Source organism: Chiloscyllium plagiosum, unplaced genomic scaffold (genome assembly GCF_037043375.1).
Source record: "Chiloscyllium plagiosum isolate Xiang-an unplaced genomic scaffold, Cpla_swu_hap1 HiC_scaffold_14, whole genome shotgun sequence".
Classification (NCBI taxonomy): Eukaryota; Metazoa; Chordata; class Chondrichthyes; order Orectolobiformes; family Hemiscylliidae; genus Chiloscyllium; species Chiloscyllium plagiosum.
The window spans coordinates 20,803,614-20,827,479 of NW_028270152.1; the positions used below are offsets into that span (position 1 = coordinate 20,803,614).

The 23,866-nt window shown below is 40.8% G+C and overlaps 1 protein-coding gene across 8 annotated transcripts in view; it reads right to left on the reverse strand.

Moving 5' to 3' along the window:
* celsr3 (cadherin, EGF LAG seven-pass G-type receptor 3) overlaps window positions 1-23,866 on the reverse strand; it is a 251,061-nt gene that overhangs the window by 137,345 nt on the left and 89,850 nt on the right. For all 8 annotated transcript variants that reach the window (XR_015759367.1, XM_087994121.1, XM_087994118.1 and 5 more), the window contains exons 8-9: window positions 15,747-15,872; window positions 12,822-12,991 (exon numbers count right to left, since the gene is read on the reverse strand). Coding sequence is in view for 7 of the 8 variants with exons in the window: in XM_087994121.1 (XP_087850247.1) it covers window positions 12,822-12,991; window positions 15,747-15,872 (296 nt within the window). In the remaining variant the exon portion in view is untranslated. The remainder of the gene's footprint in view (window positions 1-12,821; window positions 12,992-15,746; window positions 15,873-23,866) is intronic.

Consider the following 23,866-nt stretch of genomic DNA (forward strand, 5'->3'; position numbering starts at 1 on the left):
CCCCCCACCTTACCATCATTCATTTACCTTCTCCTTGGTAAATACCAATGTAAGGTACTTATTAAAGAACCTCACCCATTTCCTCTGGCTCCATGCATAAACCCCACTTTGTCCTGGAGTGGACCCACACTTTCCCTAGCTATCTTCTTGCTCCTAATATACATAAAAATGCCTTTGCATTCCCCTTAATCCCACTTGCTGAAAACACTTCATGGCACCTTTTTGCCCTCCTAATTGTTTAAGTTTTTCTTGCTTCCTTTATATTCCTCAAGAGCTTTGTCTGATTTCAATTTCCTAAACCTTATTTTTGTTTCCTTTTTGAATCTTTCAAAACCTCTTGTCATACAAAGTTCTCCAGTCTTCCCATTATTATCCTTTATCCTTACAGGTACATGCTGGTCCTGAACTCTGATCAACTGGCCTTTAAATGACTCCCACATGTCAGATGACCATTATCAATGACCATTGGTGTCACTGGAGGAACATAACAAGAATGGTTGTGACATGTATCCCCTGAGGAATGAGAAGAGTCCGATGCCTAAGAATACTGAGAGCAATTAACAGATGACTCTTCCATTGAGCTGTGGCACTGGGCCATTTCACATTTGCTGATTGCTTATTACTGTCCTGTACTTCAACAATAACTTCAACAACACCTACAACATCCCCTGGTGCTTAGAAAACAGATAAATGAAGCACAGTGTTTTCATTAATGGAAGCATTTATTTAATTAATGTATTTGACTATACAGATTCCTCCCTGTGTCCTGCAGGTTTATTGGCATGGGTGTGCAGAATGTGAAAAGCTGCATGTGCAAATGATTACTTGCAAACGGATGTCAATGATTGAATGGACAAGATGGATTCCTTGAGGTTCTCGTGCTTCTGCTCAAAGCAACAGAGCCCGACATATTTTGATATTCAGTGACTGCATCTATTTCCTCCTGGGCAGTCAGACACTCTAGTCCAAGCCGATCAACCGCAAAGTATTAGCATTAGCACCAAAAGCTCCCCGAGATAGTGCTGTTCCTACATCCAAGCAACAGATTTGTGCCACACTACACTTGTGCTGGGCTTAGCAGCCATAATGTCCCCCCTTACTGCTCCACTTGCATGAAACCTAATTAGCAAACATTGTGCATCCTTTTCCTTCACAGAATAAGAGAACATAGCCTTTGTTTGGTGCTACACTTCCTGCAGCACACACTGTGCAAGTCCTTTTCAATTCATAGTTGCTGTCTGACCATTACAAGATGTGCAAGCCTGAGACAATTAAACACATCATAATGATCATTATTTGGTGCAGATCAGGCTACAAAAAAAAAGGCATCAACAGTGCTACTGATGTAGTTTAAAATCTATTCAGATCATCCCAATTTTACTGCACAGAGAAATGAAACAGCTGTACCAAACATATGGTTCAGCATGCTTTACTTCTTTTGAAAAGCCAAATTCTTGATGTATGGTTAGGGAAGATCCAGAGTGGCTAAGCCTCAACAAAATAATAAAGTCGTCACTCTGAAGACTACCATTTTAACAAACTTCACAGTTATTTGTGTTGGCTTTTTCAAGCAAACTTTGCTTTATCTCCCTATTTTGTAAGACACAATGTTGCTAAAATAAACAGGAGGGAGGAGCTCCTTATTGTTCTTATATTCTTCTTCTTGAGAAATTCCAATTACTGGAGACTTCATCTGTAAAGAGAGCACATGGGATATTAAACAATGCTTTTCTGTAACTGCATTCTCATGTCAATACATTCTGCTTTAATGCTTTTCTTTAATGCCTGGGTTTCACATTTATGATTGATAACCTCATCTAAGCAGGTAGCCTAGTTTAGCACAGTTTTCTACCAAATTCCTTACCCTCTGGCATCATTTCTGTCCCCAGCATTTGAAGCCAGTCCAGCCTAGGAAAATGTTTGCTTTTAACAAATGATGCTGGTTCATAAAGACCTGCCATGTGGAAAACAGATGTAACCCAATTGCACGTCCATTTTACATCCACTGACCAGTGAAACTGAGCAATGAGTAAACAGGTAAGTTGCTCACATTGACATACCAGGAGAAAGTGAGGACTGCAGATGCTGGAGATCAGAGCTGAAAATGTGTTGCTGGAAAAGCGCAGCAGGTCAGGCAGCATCCAAGGAGCAGCAGAATCGACGTTTCGGGCATGAGCCCTTCTTCAGGAATCCTGAAGAAGGGCTCATGCCCGAAACGTCGATTGTCCTGCTCCTTGGATGCTGCCTAACCTGCTGCGCTTTTCCAGCAACACATTTTCAGCCACATTGACATACCACCAAGATTAGATTTAAATGACCCCAATAGTGTTCAAACTGTATGGATGAATCAGGAATAGCATACTAAATATCACATTCTGCTTTCATGTACCAAATCATCATTGTTGTACAGCAAATTTTGTTTTAACCAGCATCCTCAATAAATCACCAAAAAGTATATACCTGAAATACCAGAAGTAACTTTATATCACAATCTCCATGATGTCCAGTTCAAAGTGAAAGTGAGAAGGCTCTCTGCCATTAAGTTTTATTTAAGTTATTATTTAAGTGATTTATGCTGTAAATAAAGTACAACAGTAATGTGTATACCCCCGCATTAAGTTTGTGTATGTTATTACATTGATTATGTGGACCACTTGATCAAGCATGAAATATTTGATCAATTGGTAAACTACAGGTCCCATAGGTGTTGGTTAATAAAAAGCTTGCTGTATATATTAGTGATTCACATCACATGAATGAGAAGAGGGCTACATATTTCACTTCCTATGTTAACTATGCTCTCCATTTCTAGACGACTACCTGTCTTTTCTTTAAAATTAAATTTACTTTATTCTGCATGTAGATGGTGTGCATTAAATTCAGTCAATTAATACTTTATCATGCAATACCTGACTGCCTATAAAATATTTATGTTACAGGGAATCATCCAGTAAGGACAGAGATGAGGAGGAATGTCTTCTCTTAGAGGATAGTGAATCTGTAGAATTCCTTACTTCACAGGGCAGTCAAGGCAGGGTTAAGTACATTCAAGGTGATGATGGACATATTTTTAATTACCAAGAGAATTAAAGCTTATGGAGAAAAGGCAGGAAAATCGAGTTGAAGATTATGAGATCAGCCTTGACATCACTGAATGGTGGAGCAGATTTGATGGCCTGATTAGCCTAATTCTGGCTCCTATTTCTATAGTCTCAGAGTCATACAGCACAGAAACAAACGCCTCAGTCCAACCAGTTTGGTATTATGCCGAACATAATACCAAACTAAACTAATCCCACCTGGCTGCTCCTGGCCCATATCCCTCCAAATATTTCCTATTCATGCATCTATCCAAATGTCTTTTAAACATTGTAATTGTACCCACGTCTACCACTTTCTCAGGAAGCTCATTCCACATGTGAATCACACTCTGTAAAAAAATTTGCCTCAAGTCTTTTTTAAAATCTCTCTCCTCTCATCTTAAAAAAAGATGCCCCCAGTCTTAAAATCTCCCATCCTAGAGAAATGACAACTATCACTGACTCTATCTATACCTTTCATTATTTTATACACTTCTATCAGATAATCGCTCAACCTCCTATACTCTGATGAAAAATGTCCCAGCCTGTTCAGCTTTTCTTTATAACTCAAACCTCCATAGTCGGCAACATCCTGGTAAATCTCTGAACCCTCTCCAGCTTGATAATATCCTTCCTATAACTGGGCGACCAGAACTGGACAAAGTATTCCAGAAGAGGCCTCACCAATGTCCTGTCGAACTTCAACATGACTTCCCAACTCCTATACTCAAAGAACTGAGCAATGAAGGCAAGCATGCTAAATGCCTTTTTAACCACCCTGTCTATATGTGATGCAAACTTCAAACAAGTACACACCTGCACCCCTAGCTCCTTCTGTTCTACATCACTACCCAAGGCTGCACCATGAATTGTTATACCAAAATGCAATATCTCACATTTACCCAGTACTCCATCTGCCATTTTTCAGACCATTGACCCATTTGATCTAGATCCCTTTGCAATCTTAGAAAATCATCTTCACTTCCGTAATGCCACCAATTTCATCTTGAATGGATACCCATGTAATATCTATCCGTCCTTAGCTTCTTTATGAATATGATGTAATAGATTTAACTTACCTTTACATCTTTGTGAAGCTTGTTATGTTTCAATTGGTCTTCCATAGTCCAGGGGATGATGGTAAGGCACAACTTTCACCATATCTCCAACTTGCTGATAGACATATGGATGATTGATCTTGGTGTTTACTTCTGCTGACTTGGAAATTACTCTTTTCCCTTAGCATGTTATAGTCACAATTTCACTTTTTTTTAAAACAGAACATATGTCATGTGGCCAAGTCAGGGGAGCCCAACAATTGCAACCCAATAGGTGTTACATTAATCAGTTAAATGGCGAATATAGAAGCCAAATTTCCAGTGTTAATAGCAACACAAAGGATGTTACAAATTGCTTCCAAAGAAAAAAACAAGTTCCTTCGTAATAATCAACATTACTATCACATTACTGCAAGAATCAGGGACAGTAACACATCAACAACCAAAAGCAAAAACATATACCTCAATCTCTAAAGCTTACTTATGAAACATAAGACAGTACTGACATGATAAAGAACAACAGCAAAATTACGTACAGTGAAGTGATGTTAAAATGGATGGCAGTACAAAGACACGCATGTCAAATGGGCTGAAAAAGAAAAAGAAAATTAACTAAGGTTGATACATAACACAAAACAATTCAAAATAAGGAGCACTACAAACAGAAGACAATGAGAAAATTAAACAGGATTTTGTAGTGTGTACTGAACATCAATAAGGAATTAATGGGCACTGGGGTCAAACTGCTGTCACAATATGGCACCAGTTGTCAAATTCTTAGGATTTCTCAATTTTCACATGGGAATTACAGACTATTGTGGAATTAGATAGGATGTAGGATGCTGTTGCAGAATCAAATCGTTGATTGGTTTTATCAAATGTTATTTTGTTTTTATAGTGATTAATTCCCTATCTGTCCAGATCTCCAAGCTGCTTTGATCTACATCTCCTACTCAATTAAAATTGAAGATCCTTCCTGCAATATGTGTTGGCACTCTTCCATTGCAATTTATATTGGCATTCTAACCCTTCAATGTTCTTCTCTCTCCCATTTCACCTGCGATCTCTTGGCAATGTAACTTTTCAAATGAATTCAATTCCAATCACAAAACTGAGGCATGTTACCACACTTAGTGCTCTCAACGGTGGCAATTTACAGATTAATATTGGACATTGCAATATTACTCATTTTGACAGCATTTAAGCTGCCATATAAAATCAGCTACCTCAAAATAACAAAAAAATTCAGCCATTCGATCAGGCAATAAGCTGCAGTTTTCAGCTCAAATATGATATTGGTCTCCCAGTGTAAACTACCGTTTTCCTGTGAGGAGCTGACAATGTTGAGAGAGGCTAGATTACCTTGATGTATTTTCAGAACAAAGAATTATCATAATGAGCAGTGCACAAATTGGTGACGAAGCTCCCACTGATATAAATGGCACTTATCATAATTCTTGTGATGTTCACTAAAGATCTCTACAAGGCAATACAATACAGATAGTAGAGTCATTTTACAGCTACTGCAGCTTGACAGACAGCTTGACAAGCAGTAGCCACAGGCTTGCAGCAAACACGTTGAAAGGCCCTTTTTTTTTTAGATCAAAGGCCAAGAAAAGTGATACACTAGACTTCAAGCCCTGCTGCTTTCACTGATAATAATCATGTCAGTAGGGAAGTGACTGGACCTGAAGATGAATAGTTACCAATTGTACTCCGAGCTGCGAGAGTTCATTGATACATCTAATTAAAACTGAAGGAAATCATGCTAGATTAATAGGAAGATTCCACAATACGTTCAAAAATCAACGTGATCTCCTTTCTACTTCTGAAAAGGGGATAATCATTACTTGTTGCTAATCAAATTGAATTTGCTCTGTCTGTCACATCACACACAGAAAACATTTACAGGTAACGATTAGTATCTATTTCAATGTCCTCTTTGTATACAGAACAACCTCCGTTATCCGAACTTCGGATTATCCAAATCACGAGGTCCCGTAAAAATGTTGCATCAAAGAGGTGTTACCGACACTGGTGCGACGATAGCGTCTTTTGTTTGCAATGACTAAAAGTGAATTTGGATTACCTATACTGAAGAACATGTGAATATGCTGACAAAAATAAAGAAACACAAGCACCTCAAGCAACAACGACCGGATATTTTTTACAAAGGGGTTAGTTACACAGCCCTTTGCAAAAGTAAGTGCTTTATTCCCATCAATTTACTGGGCCATTCATGAAAAAAATGGCAGAGAAAGTAAACGCATGAGCGAGGGCGTGCTTCTGTCCTTCTGTAGTGACAGTGCGTTTAGCAGAAAGTGATAAATGCTCTTGGGAGTTTAGAATCTGTTTGGACCTTGTTTAATGCGGGATGTCCATATTTATATGAGAGTTTAGTCCTCCTCAGTTTAACCGCACTTGTGCAATTTGCTTCTTGCAGCCTGGAAGGTTGCTCTAGTATTAATTCCTGCCACTAAAACAGCAAGATACTTCTGAACAAAATATATAAAATCTGCAACTTGCAGAATGCAAAGATTAGCTTGTTTAAATAGCAGACTCTTCAAAATTATAGATTTAAATAAACTCTCTGGTAGAGCACAGTGTTAGATCCTCAAATCTTTTCCAGAAATATGTGGATAGCTTAAGGAATATTTGAGGATTTGGCCTCCACCTCAATGAATTTTATTTACACAAAAAGTGATTTTATTTGTAAAAATCATGAATTTTTAAGCAATATCCAATGTTTGTACATATTTTATCGATTGAATGAAATAAAAACAGCTTTTTCCTTTGTCTACGATCAGATCAGTTATCCGAACAATCCGAACAAAATACTCCCCGCCCATCTCGTTCAGATAAACGAGGTTGTTCTGTAGTAGTGTACTCCTTACATAAGTACACTAACTGTGGCTTAAACAAATGTGCAAATGCATGGGCATTTAAATGGCCATTAAAAGAATTTACTGAAGGTGCAGTTTGATTCCATGAGCCACAAGTTGAATTTTGCCAAATGGCTACATGGAAAATACAGAACTCTAAATAAAACAGATTTTCAAGAAAAGGAAGTGACTCAAAAGCAGTTGCCAACTTGACTTGAAATCAAATTGTGAAGGTCTCAATCTCATTGTCCAGACATTAAATGTTTCAATCCATATTTAGCATAAGCAATGCCAATAGCTGTCAACACTTCTAGCACCTTCAGTTTTACACATCACCCATCTGCTAAGCTACTGCATTTATTTATAGATAACTATTTTAAAGGCTTCAAGCATTAACAAATGATAATGATATCTGATTATTGCAACACTAGCAAAAGTACCCTTGAGAAAAGTGTTCATTTGACTGAGACAAGATTGATGACCAGTGATGTCATCAAATGTTACTGTTCTAAGAGAGTGAACTGGCTCAACAACTAGTACCATTTATCATCAGTGATAAAAATACCCTGTCATTAACTCCTCCAGGATGATGCAGTCCATGAACAACTCCTTTGTGACCATGGTAAATTTTCTTCAGTTTTAAATATGAACCCAGTCCCAGGAAGTGTACTTAATTAAACGGACCTTAAAAACGCAATGAAAAAGTGATGAAAAATTCAAGAAAGGTTGCCTCTGTCATTTTTGGTTGAAGCAGTGAACTTGAAATACACTGTTAAAAATCACACAACAACCTGGTGTTGTGTGATTTTTAACTTTGTACAGCCCAGTCCAACACTGGCATCTCCAAATCATGAAATACACTACACTTGAGAAGCTGCTCTTCCAATCGATCCAATTCAGTCTCCTTCATGTTGCTGCTATAGTTCCTTCAGTGACAAATCCCCTTCCTCCTTCTCTTATCTCTCCTGATCTTATCCTCTAATCTAGCCAAGGAGTCTGGGTTTCTTGTGAGTAGCATAAAGTGGAAGTTGGGCAGAATCCAACCTGCTGTTTGGTGAGCCTTACTGCAGCTGGTTGAGCTTCACATTGTTGTTGGTGAAGAACTGCAGATGGCAGGGTTAGATATAAGTTGACTTCTTGTCTCTGATCACTTTGCCAGATGTCTGTGGCTGTCAGGAGCAACAGAAGACAGTGCACTCTTTGTCCTGTGCTGTTACCTTGCTACCAGGGTAGGTTCCTAAGCTCATTAGGCCCCGACCTCAGGTCCCAGGGGAACTGCTATAATTTTGTCTGGGCCCCAATTTCAACTTTGGCAGGTTTACAACATAACCAGCACTGGTGAGCAGCAGCCCTGACTGTATGGGCATCTCCCACTTCCCCCGGGCTTTCGGTTCTGCTTTATTAAACTCTGTCCAGTAACCAGGTATTTATAACTAATATTGCTAATAAGATGTCTTAAACCAAAATTGAGGGACAAGGATCTGAGGAAGCATGTGTGTTGTTAATGAAGCAACTAAGATCCCTGATTTGATTACAATATTAAATCTCATTATGAATGGAGAAGGCTCGATTGGACAAAGGGCCTACCACTGCTCCCAATTTGTACATGCTTAGATTAAACAATTTGTTGATTTCCAGTCATCCTCTCTCTCTCTCTGTCTTACATTTCTGTTTCATTGCATCAAACGTTTGGAATTTGAGATGAACTTGTTATTGCAATTTGGGCATTGCATTTAGAAACCAAATTTGAGAGAAAACATCAACGAACTAAGGAAGAATAGTAGCTGGAACTCATGTGAAGTTGAAAAAAAGAAATCATGAAACTCAAAAAATAGCCTGAGAAAAAGAAATTCAGGAAGGGACCTTGAAAAATGGTTTTGACCAATCTTGAAGATCAGACCTCAAGCAAGCATGAATTCCTTTACATATATAAATAAGGACCCAAACATATCTTTAGAGCAGCCCTGATTTTAAACATTATAAGATATCAAGTCCCTCAGATCTAGAATATCCTCTGTCAATCTCTCTTCCTCCAACTAAAAAGGTTAAACTTTCTCTCTTTGACCATCATTTTGGTCATTTGCCGTAACCTTTAGTTATTGACTCGTTGTTGAATTTTGTTTGATAATTGTCATGAAACACTTTGATTGATTCAATGAAATGTCTCCAATCTAAGTCACAATATAAATAAATTGTCATTAACAACAAAAATAGAAGCTGTAGTCATGGGGATGGTCTGTTCAGTAAACAATAGGTGAAAATATGAGAGCAGTGAACACATATTTTCCAGAAATGTGACAGTGCTATTTCTGCTGATCACGAGGGGTGGCTCAGTGGTTAGCATTGCTGCCTCACAGCGCCAGGGACCCGGCTTCGATTCCATCCTCGGGTTACTGTGTGGAGTTTCCACATTCTCCCTATGCCTGTGTGGGTTTCCTCCCACAATCAGGTGAATTGCCCATAGTGTTAGGTGTGCTAGTCAGGGGTAAATGTAGGGGTCTGGGTGGGTTACTCTTCAGAGGACTGCAATGGACTTGTTGGGCCGAAGGGCTTGTTTCCGTACTGTAGGGAATCTAATCTAATCTATTGAAGAAACAAAGAGTCTACTGTAGCAATTAGAATCAAGGGTTAATACATTGAAGATCAGAAAGCTATTTGATCTGTGTTACTGACTGCAGAAGTAATTTCCAATAATAACTAACCAGTTTGAGCTTATGACCATTGAAAGGCATTTTAATAACAATAATGGCAACATCTTCTGAAATAAAAGGTTTAAAAGTCCACTTCATATAAGTATTCTACTGACTAATTATCTTGCATTTGGTTAATTTACTGAACTGGTGCCTTCCACTGTTTCTGAGACAGCTGAAGAAATCTGCAAGATATCAGAAGCTCTGACACATTTCAAACAAATAAGCTTCCAATTGAAAATCAGCCACAGAAAAAGAAAGCATTATTTGGTCATTAAAGTAAAAATGTCTTCAAAAATGTTCACTTGTGGTACAAACTGAAACAAATCAAAAGATTGATTCAGCCCAACTGAGTGAATTTATCGTTCAAGATAAAAATATCACCATCATCCTAGACCAGTACCGAACTGTTTCTCAAATGAATAATTTGTACTCACCTGAAATAGTACCTGGAACACATTAGAGCTGTTTGCAACCTAAGACTGTATCTCACTGAGACAAACGTCAGTAAAATAACCAAAGGAGCTAGAATCACAGGATCTTATATTATAGAAGTTTTTCTTCTCCATCATACCTCTGCCAATTATTTAAAAGAGCCATCCAATTAGTCCTACTGCCTCATTCTTTCCCCATAGTTTGAATATTTTCTCCCCTTTAAATATTCATCAAGTTCCCTTTGAAATTTATTACCAAAACTGCTTCCATGAGTCTTTCAAACACCATACTTTAGAAGGATGTCAGGATCTTAAAGCATGCAGAAGAGAGATCATTGTGTGAGAGATACCATTAAGTTCCTCAGGATAGTATCCTAGGCTCCACCATTGTAGGTCATAAGTGGGAATGCTCACTAATGAGTGCACATGTGCAGCTTCATTTAGCTCCTCAGATACTGAAGTCGTCTTTATCCAGATGCAGCAAGACTTGCACAACATTCAGGTTTCAATTGTAAAATGGCAAGTAACATTCACACAAAACACAATCTCAAACAAGAGTAAGTTAAGTCACTGTCCCGTCATATCATATTCAAAGCCATTCCCAACACTGAAGCCCCCACTAGCAACTTCCTGAGATTTACCATTAACTAAAAACTAAACTGGACCAGCTATGAAAATAACACAACAACAGCAGCAGCAGCAAATGGGAATTCTGCCCTGAGTAACTCACCTCCAATTCCACAAAGGCTGTTGACTGTCTACAAAGTACAATTCAAGAGCAGGAAGGAATGCTTATACCTTGCCTAGAAACATGTAGTGCCAACAACATTCAAGAAGCTTGATACCATCTAGGAGAAAGCAGCCCACTTGACTGACACAATAGCCATCTACTTCAATACTTATTCCCACCAACATTAACACACTGTAGTACCATCATTTACCACTGATGAGATGCACTGCATTAATTCATCAAAGCTCCTTAAACAGCACCTTCCAAACAGAGACCACAACACCTAAACGTTTACGGACATCTGATGCATGAAAACAACACTTGCAAATGTCTCTTCAAGTAACACATTATTCTGAGCTAGAATTGGATCACCGTCACTTTACTGTTGCCCAGTCAATATCCAGGAACTCACTTCCTAATGTCATTCTGGGTGTTCCTGCATCACAGGGATTGCTGCTTTCAAGAAGGCAGTTTCTCATGAGCAAATCAGGATGCTTAACAAATGGTGGCTTAGCCAGCAACATTCACATCCATGACAGATTAAATTTCACAAAAAATGCCTATCCAATTCCCTTTTGAAATCACCAAATTCGAAATACAGTTACATATATAGATTAACTTTTCATTGCTTTTGGGCAGGATAGCCATTGAGTGATGACTGTCTCTCGGAAGGTCACCTGGAAAATAGGCACACATTAGTACTTTGATATGTTGGTGTGTAGTGCTTCGTTTGAATCCTCCCATTCACACTAGTATACCCCACTATAAGTAAATTCATCCGGCTGAGATGCATTTCATTCCTTTTGAATAGGGGGGGCTTTCTTCTTCAGAACTGGTCTCAAAGTCTCAAGAAACTAATGTCTTCCCTGCAGCCCAATGCCTTGGCACAAATATTGATCCTCCCTACCTCCAATTTACTACTCTTGTTAGCAAATGGCACCAGGAGCAATTCAGAGGTTACAATCATTAAAGTTCCATTTTTAAACATCCTCCTGAAAATGTGACCTCAGGATCTCAACACCTGCCGCATTGTGAAAAGTCTCAATTTATAGCCATAAAGGGCAGTAATTACAAGAAGGGAGAAACTATAGGCAAGAATAAAATGTAAAACTATTTACTTGCAGCAGACTTACTGAATTAATTACTTGAACTCTCTCATATCCATCTAAGGGAACTGGATTTGAATCACGTCCAGATTATTAAGGGAACTATTTCCCTCAATATCATCCTTTGGAGTCGTAAATTGGCAGAGTTTACCCAAATTAGCAATGTCGCTCACCGCCAGCCATCCTCGTGCCTTTATGCCTTTGCACAAAGACCAATGCACTTTGAAAACAACATTTTCACATGCAGGCAGGTATTTAGGCGATCACTCTGCTTGCATGTATGTCAAGGGTACCAAAATTATATACAGTTCCCGTAAGGGGGACAGGTAGGCTTCTCACATTTCTGTTAATGTCACTTTGTAGAGAAAAAAAGTACACATCTGCAAGCAGAAAAAACACACCATCTGGCTTAAATTCCCAGTTTATTTATTTTGCATGTGCTCTTTTTTCCACAATTTTGAGAAAGGGCAATTAAGATAGAATATTTGGATAGCTTGAATTTCTCAAACTAAGCTTTTAACGTAAATGATCATCATCAAAATTGCATTTCCTTTTCTGGTTTAGAAAAGTCAAGGTTCATTTTAAAGGTCAGGGTCAGTTTTATGGATAAAGATGTACATCTGCATGAGGACATGAATGCACGTGACAAAATGAATAAATGGTGTTACGTATGGTTGAACATAAATGCAGATAGCAGTAACTGGCCAATAGGTACTTTGCAAAACTACTTGCCTCTGTACCCACAGAGGCATTGGTAATCTGGGAAATCTCTTCAAATTTGACTGTAAATTAACTGAAAGAGCTGTGGACCGAACAGTAGAAACAGATTATAATATAATACCTGGCAGACAATGGTAGTGTACTGTCCAGCATGAGCTTGCACCAGCACAGCCTCAGTGTGACGTGTTCGGAACATAAGTCCTAGGAACCATGGAATAGAAATCTTCACTTCGTTCTTAAAATCCCAGGATAGTAAACTATTTCCTTGAAAATGGTATGGATGGTGCATCACTGTAAATACACAGAAAAATAAAAATGACAGATTGTCTCCATAGGCATGACTCTATGACTACATTTTACAGGAAGATATTTTGCAATATATATTTCACTAATGAAGTAGTCATTTGCAATCTGGATGTTACAGGAGATATTTCAATACAGACCGCACACTGCAATGAAAATAGTGAGCCACATATTTAAGATAAAGATATACAAAGTCAGCGAGATTTTGCTCAATTGGGCCAGTGGGCTCACAAATAGAAAATAGAGTTTATAGAACATAGAAGAATACAGCGCAGTACAGGCCCTTCGGCCCTTGATGTTGCACCGATCCAAGCCCACCTAACCTACACTAGCCCACTATCCTCCATATGCCTATCCAATGCCCGCTTAAATGCCCATAATGAGGGAGAGTCCACCACTGCTACTGGCAGGGCATTCCATGAACTCACGACTCACTGAGTAAAGAACCTACCCCTAACATCTATCCTATACCTATCACCCCTTAATTTAAAGTTATGTCCCCTTGTAATATCTGACTCCATACTTGGAAAAAGATTCTCACTGTCGACTTTATCTAAACCCCTAATCATCTTGTACACCTCTATCAAGTCACCCCTAAACCTTCTTTTCTCCAATGAAAACAACCCCAAGTGCCTCAGCCTTTCCTCATACGATCTTCCTTCCATACCAGGCAACATCCTGGTAAACCTCCTCTGCACCCGTTCCAGTGCCTCCACATCCTTCCTATAGTATGGCGACCAAAACTGCACACAATACTCCAGATGTGGCCGCACCAGATTCTTATACAACTGCAACATGACCTCAGGACTCCGGAACTCAATTCCTCTACCAATAAAAGCCAGTACGCCATATGCCATCTTCACCGCACTATTTACCTGGGTGGCAACTTTCAAAGATCTGTGTACATGGACACCAAGATCCCTCTGATCATCCACACTACCAAGTATCCGACCATTAGCCCAGTACCCCATCTTTTTAATTTAGATAAATGCAAGATGTTGCATTTTCATGGATCAAACCATGGTAGACTTGCACAGTCAATGGTGAGGCGCTGGGAAATGTTATTGAACAAAGAAACCTAGGGGTACAGATTCCCAGCTCTTTGATAGTGGAGTCACAGGTAGACAGGATGGTGAAGAAGGCTTTCAGCATACTTGCTTTCATTGGTCAGAGCATGGCGTATAGGAGTTGGATGTCTTCTTGCAGTTGTACAAGACATTGGTAAGACTACATTTGGAGCACCGCATGCAGTCCTGGTCACCCTACTATAGAAAGAATACAATTAAACTAGAAAGAGTGCAGCAAAGATTTACTCGGATGTTACCTGGACTGCAAGGATTGAGTTATAAGGAGAGGCTGGATAGATTGGGACCTTTTTCCCTGGAGAGTAGGAGACTAAGGGTGATCTCATGGAGGTGTATAAAATCATGGAAAGCATATATAAGGCAAATAGTCAACAGCTTTTCCCCATGGTAGTAAGTCTAAAACTAGAGGGCATAGATTTAAGGTGAGAGGGAAGAGACACAAAAATGTCCACAGGGGCATTTTCTTCCACACAGATGGTGGAGAGTGTCTTGAACAAGACGCCAGAGGTAGAACTGGAATCAAGTAAAATCTGTCCTTTAAGAAACATTTGGACAAGTATATGAATGGGATAGTTTTGGAGGGAAGTGGACCAAACACAGGCAAATGGGACTAGATCAATTGTGAAAATTAGGCAGCATGGACAAGTTGGACCGAAGGGCCTGTTTCCTTGCTGTAAACCTTTATGACATGCTGAAAGGTAGTCCCCATGATGCAAGAGACCAGCGATACTGGGTTACTCAGATAAACACAAACACCGAAGCGAAAACGATACAAGAATAAGGCACGTCATTAAAGACACCTTTTCACAAATATAGTGAAAGTTTTTTTCCAGAGTTGAAATGTCTAAACTAAAGAGCATACATTTAAGGTAAGAGGGGAAAAATTGAAAGGAGATGTGAGGGGCAAGTTTTTTTTTTAAAACAGAGTAGAAAATGCCTGGAACACGCTGCCAGGGGTACAGGTGGAGGCAGATATGATAGGGGCATTTAAGGGATTTTTAGATAGGCGCATTAATATACAAGGAATGTAAGGGTATGGACCATGGGCAGGCAAAAAGGATTAGTTTAATTTGGCATCATGTTCCGCACAACATTATGGGCCAAGGGGCCTGTTCCTATGCTGTACTGTTCTATGTTTGTATCAATCTTTTTTGAAATTAAAGAAACTGTGCACACAGACTGTTTCAAAATACAGACAGTCTCAATTTGTATCCAATCAAATTCTGTCAACTATCTAAATTGAATTAATCCCGAATTTCCTTTCCCTGTGCCATATGAGTAGGATGGCTGCATGACCTATTTCCAAAACCCTGTCAATACTAATCTAACTGACAGCCAGGAAGTGTGCAACAGCAATTGGTTAGGGAATTAGAGTTTGTAAAAGTCACATCTCAAAGCTCTATTCCACAGTGTATTAATGCCTCAATGAACTGTACCACCAGGGATATATATAAGCTCAAAGGGTTGCTTCTATGAACATGATTACTTTAGTTTGCAGCATGTTATTGGTTTGAAAAATGGGAATCCACAATGCAATTCTGACAGCCTAAGGTGTCTCAAAACAGACTTGTGACCAACCAGTTAAAAACAATTTTAAATGTTAATTATTTGACCATGCCCCTCTCACCATACAATACAATTTTTCAGCTATGGCTTACCTTGCCCACAGTCCTTGCTTCCAAATCCCAGAGGGCATTCGCAGAGAAAGGTCTCCCAGATAACCATGCATGTGCCTCCATTCTTGCATGGGTTTGAATCACAGAATGACTGTTTCATATTGCAGCCTGACAAAGATTGTGGGATCAAATCATAAAATCAAAATTCAAGAAGCAATGTGACATAAAATAACACAAATAGTTTGGATATAGTTGGAAGAATATCAAAACACAAAGCATTAAATTTCATATCTGGGTTATAATCCAAGCACTGTATGACACCTTGTGTTATCTTTAAAGCCTGTAAAATCATCTTCATATTTTCTTAAAAATTTTTTCACAACATGAAATGGATAAAAATGTTTCACTAACTCACCACTAGAACCTTTTTTATAATTTGCTCAATTTGGTTCTTTCTTAAAGCTAAAACTAACACCTAATTTTCATCATTCAATTCTTTTTCTGAGTTGGCATCCAAAACTTTTATTCATCTTTTCTCTCTCTTTCTTTCTCTCTCAGACTCTTTCTCTCAACTTCAAGCTCTCAATTATTTCTTACATTTCTCTATTCATTTTAACTTTAATTATAATTTTCTATGATACATGGAATGTAAACTTAAGGCATGGGAATTCAATGGCCATAGACCTTCCCATTACCATCACCATTTATAATCCTTGGTCCCTCCTCCTCTTGGTGTTTTATGTGCTAACCTTTAGCAATAAAAAAGTACAATTTCCAAATATTTGTTGATGCTTCATCTATCCTATGACCAATTCTCTTTACTCCTACACTGATTCTGTGTTGTCAAGTTGCTTGCCCAACAGCCATTTTTGAAATAGTTTTAAGTTCTTCAGCTGAACATTAGGAAAACATGAGCACCATAACCACCACTTGTTCAGCACTGGACTCTATACAGGCCATTGACTCAGGGGCTGCAGGAGACCATTGTAACTTCAGATTCATATTGAACTCAGAAGTATTTTCAACTCTATACCCTCTTACACTTAAAATGCCTATTTTAAATTGTCCATCAATTATCTTTGCTGAGCATGAGTGATTTTGTTGGATAAAGTTTAAAATTGGCCTGGTATGAATGTCAGAACAAAGGACATTAGAATTGCATTTGATAGTTACAGGTAATGTTATGTGGGTTGAAACTTTATTGCTGGAACAGCACAGCAGGTCAGGCAGCATCCAGGGAACAGGAGATTCGACGTTTCGGGCACAGGCCCTTCTTCAGGAATGAGCAGAGAGTGTTCAGCAGGAGAAGATAAAAGGTAGGGAGGAGGGACTTGGAGGAGGGGCGTTGGAAATGTGATAGGTGGAAAGAGGTCAAGGTGAGGGTGATAGGTCGGAGTAGGATGGAGGCGGAGAGGTCAAGAAGAAGACTGCAGGTCAGGAAGGCGGTGCCGGGCTGGAGGGATTCGGCTGAGACAAGGTGGGGGGAGGGGGGATGAAGAAACTGGTGAAGTCCAAGTTCATCCCCTGTGGTTGGAGGGTTCCCAGTCGGAAGATAAGATGCTCCTCCTCCGACCGTCGCGTTGTTGTGGCTTTGCGGTGGATGAGTCCAATGACCTGCATATCCTCGGTGGAGTGGGAAGGGGAGTTGAAATGCTGTGCTACAGGGTGGTTGGGTTGGTTCGTCCGGGTGGCCCAGAGGTGCTCTCTGAATCGCTCCGCAAGTAGGCGGCCTGTCTCCCCAATATAGAGGAGGCCACACCGGCTGCAGCGGATGCAGTAGATGATGTGGGTGGAGGTGCAGGTGAATCTGTGGCGGATATGGAAGTTTCCTTTGGGGCCTTGGAGAGAAGTGAGGGGGGAGGTGTGGGCGCAAGTGTTGCACCTCCTGCGGTTGCAAGGGAAGGTGCCGGGAGTGGAGGTTGGGTCGGTGGGGGGTGTGGATCTGACAAGGGAGTCGCGGAGGGAGTGGTCTCTACGGAAAGCTGATAGGGGAGGGGAGGGAAATATATCCTTGGTGCTGGGGTCTGTTTGGAGGTGGCGGAAGTGACGGCGGATGATGCGCTGTACATGGAGATTGGTGGGGTGGTAGGTGAGGACCAGTGGGGTTCTGTCCTGGTGGCGGTTGGGGGGGCGGGGCTCAAGGGCGGAGGAGCGGGAAGTGGAGGAGATGCGGTGGAGGGCACCGTCGACCACGTCGGGGGGGAAATTGCAGTCCTTGAAGAAGGAGGCCATCTGTGTTGTACGTATTTTGAACTGGTCCTCCTGGGAGCAGATGCGGCGGAGACGAAGGAATTGGGAGAATGGGATGGCGTTTTTACAGGGGGCAGGATGGGAGGAGGTGTAGTCCAGGTAGCTGTGGGAGTCGGTTGGTTTGTAGTAGATGTCCGTGTTGATTCGGTCGCCTGAGATAGAAACAGAAAGGTCTAGGAAGGGGAGGGAGGAGTCCGAGACTGTCCAGGTGAATTTGAGGTCGGGGTGGAAGGTGTTAGTGTAGTGGATGAACTGTTCAACCTCCTCGTGGGAGCACGAGGTAGCGCCGATACAGTCATCAATGTAGCGAAGGAAAAGATGGGGGGTGGGGCCAGTGTAGTTGCGGAAGATGGATTGTTCCACATACCCTACGAAGAGGCAGGCATAGCTGGGGCCCATGCGGGTGCCCATGGCTACTCCTTTTGTTTGGAGAAAGTGGGAGGATTGGAAAGAAAAGTTGTTCAGGGTGAGGACCAGTTCGGTCAGTCGAAGGAGGGTGTCGGTGAAAGGGTACCGGGTGGTACGGCGGGAAAGGAAGAAGCGGAGTGCTTTGAGTCCTTCGTGATGGGGGATGGAGGTGTACAGGGACTGGATGTCCATGGTGAAGATGAGGCGTTGGGGACCGGGGAAGCGGAAATCCTGGAGGAGGTGGAGGGTGTGGGTGGTGTCACGAACGTAGGTGGGGAGTTCTTGGACTAATGGGGACAGGACCGTGTCGAGGTATGCCGAGATGAGTTCGGTTGGGCAGGAGCAGGCTGAGACGATGGGTCGTCCGGGGCAGTCAGGTTTGTGGATTTTGGGCAGGAGGTAGAAACGGGCGGTGCGGGGTTGTGGGACTATGAGGTTGGAGGCGGTGGATGGGAGGTCCCCTGAGGTGATGAGGTTATGGATGGTCTGGGAGATGATGGTTTGGTGGTGGGGGGTGGGGTCATGGTCAAGGGGACGGTAGGAGGAGGTATCTGCGAGCTGGCGTTTGGCCTCAGCGGTGTAAAGGTCAGTGCGCCAAACTACTACTGCGCCTCCCTTGTCAGCTGGTTTGATGGTGAGGTTGGGGTTGGAACGGAGGGAGTGGAGGGCTGCGCGTTCCGAGGGTGAGAGGTTGGAGTGGGTGGGAGGGGTGTGGGAGTTCAGGTAGCGGTTAATATCGCGGCGGCAGTTTGCTATGAAGAGGTCGAGGGCAGGTAGGAGGCCAGCACGGGGTGTCCAGGTGGACGGGGTGTGTTGGAGGTGGGAGAAGGGGTCGTCAGAGGGTGGGCGAGAGTCTTGATTGAAGAAGAAGGCACGGAGGCGAAGGCAGCGGAAGAATTGTTCGATGTCACTCCGTGTATTGAATTCATTGACCCGAGAACGTGTGGGAACGAAGGTGAGACCTCTGCTGAGGACTGATCTTTCATCCTCAGAGAGGGGCAAGTCTGGAGGGATGGTGAACACACGGCAGGGCGGGGAGCTAGGACCTGATGTGGGACTGGAGCTGGATGTGGGGGCGGGGTTAGGCCTGGGGGCAGGGACAGAGGTCGGCGTGGGGTGGAGTTGGACATGGTGATGGAGACCGGCGGGGGGGCGGGGTTAGGCGCGGTGACGGAATTCGGCCGGGGGGCGGAGTTAGGCGTGGTAATGTTATGCACATCAAAGCAATATTTTCTCTATAATGATTCAATTACACTTGAGTATTCAAAGATGGACACTCATATGCAACATTCAAAATTGAACTTCAATTAATTAGAAGGGAGATGAAACAAACAATCTATTGAAAAAAAAAGTGTTCAGAATGTAACCAATAATTCAGATAGAAGAAATTGATACAGGAAAATACAAAGGGTTGGCAAGATACAAGACTAGAAAATCATGGGATGCTCATTAAAGAAGGTGCGCAAGAACATAATGACCATTATTAGGATTGGCTGGAAATGAGAGTGCTATCTGGCAATGCCTTTTTTTAAATAATATTTTCCTTTAGAAGTAAAGTTTCTGTACACTCCTTCATGATTTCAACTAGGAAAGATGAATGTCTACTTCATTTTATATTTTTTCCATACTGCACATCATTAATATTTCTGTATGCATGTTACATGTGCAAGATGATGTTTGAATTTTGTGATGCTTTGAGAGACAGTGATGCTGATCTTTATAAAATCTAAGACAAAGACAGCTGTTTGATAATAGTGTTTCACTAACTTTTATGAGTTTTTTGAAGAAGTAACAAAGAGGATTAATGAGGGCAGAGTGGTGGACATGATCTATATGGACTTGAGTAAGGCTTTCAACAAGGTTCCTCTTTGTAGATTGGTAAGGTTAGATCACCTTAGTCCTAAGGCACACCTGATCAGGTCCCTGAGTTTTAACCACCTTTGTGTTTTAAGACATTCAGCACCTCCTCCTCTGTAATATGGACACTTCTCAAGATGTCGCCACATATTTCCCCATGTTCTCTATCTTCCGTATTATTCTCCACAGTAAACATTGATACAAATACTCATTTAGTATCTCGCCCATCTCCTGCAGTTCCACACATAGGTAGCCTTGCTGATCCCTGGTTACCCTTCTGTCCTTAATGTATATGCAGAATCCCTTTGGATTCTCTTTAACCCTATTTGCCAAAGCTATCTCTTGTCCCCTTTTTGCTCTCCTGATTTCCCTCAAGTATATTCCTATTGTCTTTATACTCTTCTAGGGGTTTGCTTGATCTGCTGTCTATACCTGACATATGCATCCTTCTTTTTCTTGACCAAAACCTCAATTTCTCTGGTCATCTAGCACTTCCTACTGTCTCTGGACTCTCGTTATCATCTGGTGGGTAAAAGAGTAAATTGAAAGCCTTCAAAGGTAAGCTAGTTCAAGTACAGACTAGATACGTTCCCATAAGAGGTAAAGCAAGTATATCTAAAGGTACAGCTCATGGGATAGCTAAAATTGAGATGAAAAGAAATAGAAAAAGGACCTTATGATAAATTTTATATTTATAATTCTGCAGAGATCCAAATGGAACACAAAAAGGTCACAACATTAAAGGAGGTAACTAAAAACAAAGGAAATGAAAGGGGAAAAGGATTCAGGAAAATATTGCTAAAATTAACCAAAGCTCCAGTCAATCCAAATCTAGAATACTATGAACAGTTTTGGTCCCCTTAATCAAGGAAACGTGTACTGGAATTAGAGGCAATCCAGAGATGGTTCGCTCAGTGGATCCTTGGTGTGGAGGAATTTTCTGAAGTAGAGAAGTTGTCTATGCTAAGCCTATACTCGTCGGCATTAAGAAGAACTGAAACACAAGATTCTGCGGAGGCTTGACAGGATAAACGCAGAGAGGGGTATTTTCCCCCTTGTGGGAGAGTCTAGGACCAGAGGGGCATAATCTCAGAGTAAAGATCACCAATTTAAGACACAAATGAAGATAAATTGCTACTCAGAGAGTAGTTAGTCAGTGGAATTCATTCAGAGAGATGTTGAGGCTAATGTGTTAAGTATATTCAATGTTAAGAAAGATTTGTAATCATTAAGGGAATCAAGGGTGATGTGGATAAGACAGGAAAGTGGAATTTGAAAGAAGATTATCTCATCAATGATGATGTCACTAAATGGCAGAGCAGAGTCTATGGAACACAAAAAGGTCACAACATTAAAGGAGGTAACTACATTTTAGTCCTACATTTGATCCTTTTTTGATCCTACATTTTATGGTCTTTGGTCTTATTTAAGAGAGATTATGTTAATGGATAAAGAACACAGCCTTTTATCAACATCAAAAGGACAGTTAAAGGAAGGGTAGGACCAATGGGGGACTAAAACGGAGATATTCTTGTGGAGGCATGGCGTGGCTTGACAAAAAAAATGAGTACTTTGCATCTGCTGTCATTAACAAAAATACTGCTAGGGTCAAAGCAAAAGGAGGAGTGGTAAATAAATTAAATAGGAGAAAAGTAGATGAAGAAGTTAAAAGGTTGGCAGTGTTCAGAATAGAAATGTTATTGATGAGAAGCTGTCAAGCAGGAGAAGGAATTGTGCAGGCTCTGGCCACAAACTCCCAATCCTCCTCGAAGATGTGTCGGAGTACTACAAGTTATCCAGCCATGTTCAAAAAAGACGAGGGATAAATCTGACAATTATAGCTGACCAGCTGACCTAACATTATTAGTGAGAAAGTTTTTAAGGCATTGACCTGAGGCAATAGTAATTCTTACTTGGAAAAACATACAGTCATAAATGGAAGACAGCTCAGATTTGTTAAAGACAAATCCTTTTTGACCAATCTGATTTGAGTTCTTTGAAGAAATAACACAGTGGGTGCATGATGGCAGTTATCGGGTCACAGAGATGTACAGCCCTGATTTGTCTTTCCAAAATGCAGTACGTCACATTTTCCTAAATTCAACTGCCAATCCTCAGCCCATTGGTCCATCTGACCAAGGTCCCATTGTACTCTTAGTTAACATTCTTCACTGTCCACTATACCATTAATTTTGATATCGTCTGCAAATTTAGTAACCATCTAACCAGTTAGATATAGTACCCTCACATAGATTCATAAATGGAATAAAAGCAACAGTAATTGTGTGAGTATGAAGTTGAATAACAGATAGGAGGCAGAGTAGTTGTTTTTCCGACTGGAGGAAACTGGGTAGTGGTATCCCAAAGGTCAATGTTTCAATCACTGTCCTATTCAACATAAATTATTACAAAGTGCATAATTTTGCAGATGATGAAACTCAGAAATGTAATCAACTATCAGGAAGATACTAACAGAAATCCAAAAGGTAATAAATAGTGAAACAAGCAGACAATTGGTAGATGAAATTCAACATTGAAAAGAGTGGAGTGGTTAATTTTATTCCGAACAATAACAGGAGAAAGGATAAACATATGAAATAGGAGCAATAGACCATTTGGCCCCTTGAGCCTGCTCCACCATTCATTGGAAGAATGGCTGCTCTGTTTGTGTTTTGAATTTCACATTAACATCAACACGGATAACACTTGATTCCCTTGCCTAAACCAGAATGTTTTAAATATATACAGACTGCTTGTTGACTGTCTTCTCCTTAAAGTAATGGTATGATTTTAAAAGGGATGCAAAAACAGAGATTTTAAAAACTACAAACACAAATCTTTGAAGGTAACTTTGGATCCTGCCAACCTTTAAATGCATCTTACTTAAATATACTTAAACGACCTGAGAGACTGTTAAAACGACGTATGGGATGAGCGTATTTTGAGAAGATTTGGAGCTCAGGTTGAGGTTCTGGATGTAGTTTGCTCACTGAGCTGGAATATTCGTTTTCAGATGTTTCATCACCTTACTAGGTAACATCATCAGTGAGCCTCCAGGTGAAGCAGTGGTGGTATGTCCTGCTTTGTTTAGGTTTTCTTGGGTTGGAGATATCATTTCCTGTGGTGACACCATTTCCTATGGTGACGTAATTTCCTGTTTTTTTTTCTCAGGGGGTGGTAAATGGGATCCAAGTCAATGTGTTTGTTGATAGAGTTCCAGTTGGAATGCCATACTTCTAGGAAATCTCACATGTGTCTCTGTTTGATTTCTCCTAGGATGGATGTGTTGTCCCAGTTGAAGTGGTGAACTTCCTCATCAGTATGTAAGGATATTAGGGAGAGTGGGTCATGTCTTTCTGTAGCTAGTTGATGTTCATGTATCCTGGTGGCTAGTTTTCTGCCTGTTTATCCAATGTAGGTTTTGCTACAGTCCTTGCAAGGTATTTTGTAAATGACATTAGTTTTGCTTGTTGTCTGTATAGGGTCTTTCAAGTTCATTAGCTGCTGTTTTAGTGTGTGGGTGGGTATGTGGGCTACCATGATGCCAAGAGGTCTGCATAGTCTGGCAGTCCTTTCCGAGATGTCTTTGATGTAGGAGAGAATGGGGTTTCTGGACGTGTTTTGTTTGCTTGTTTGTGTTTGTTGCT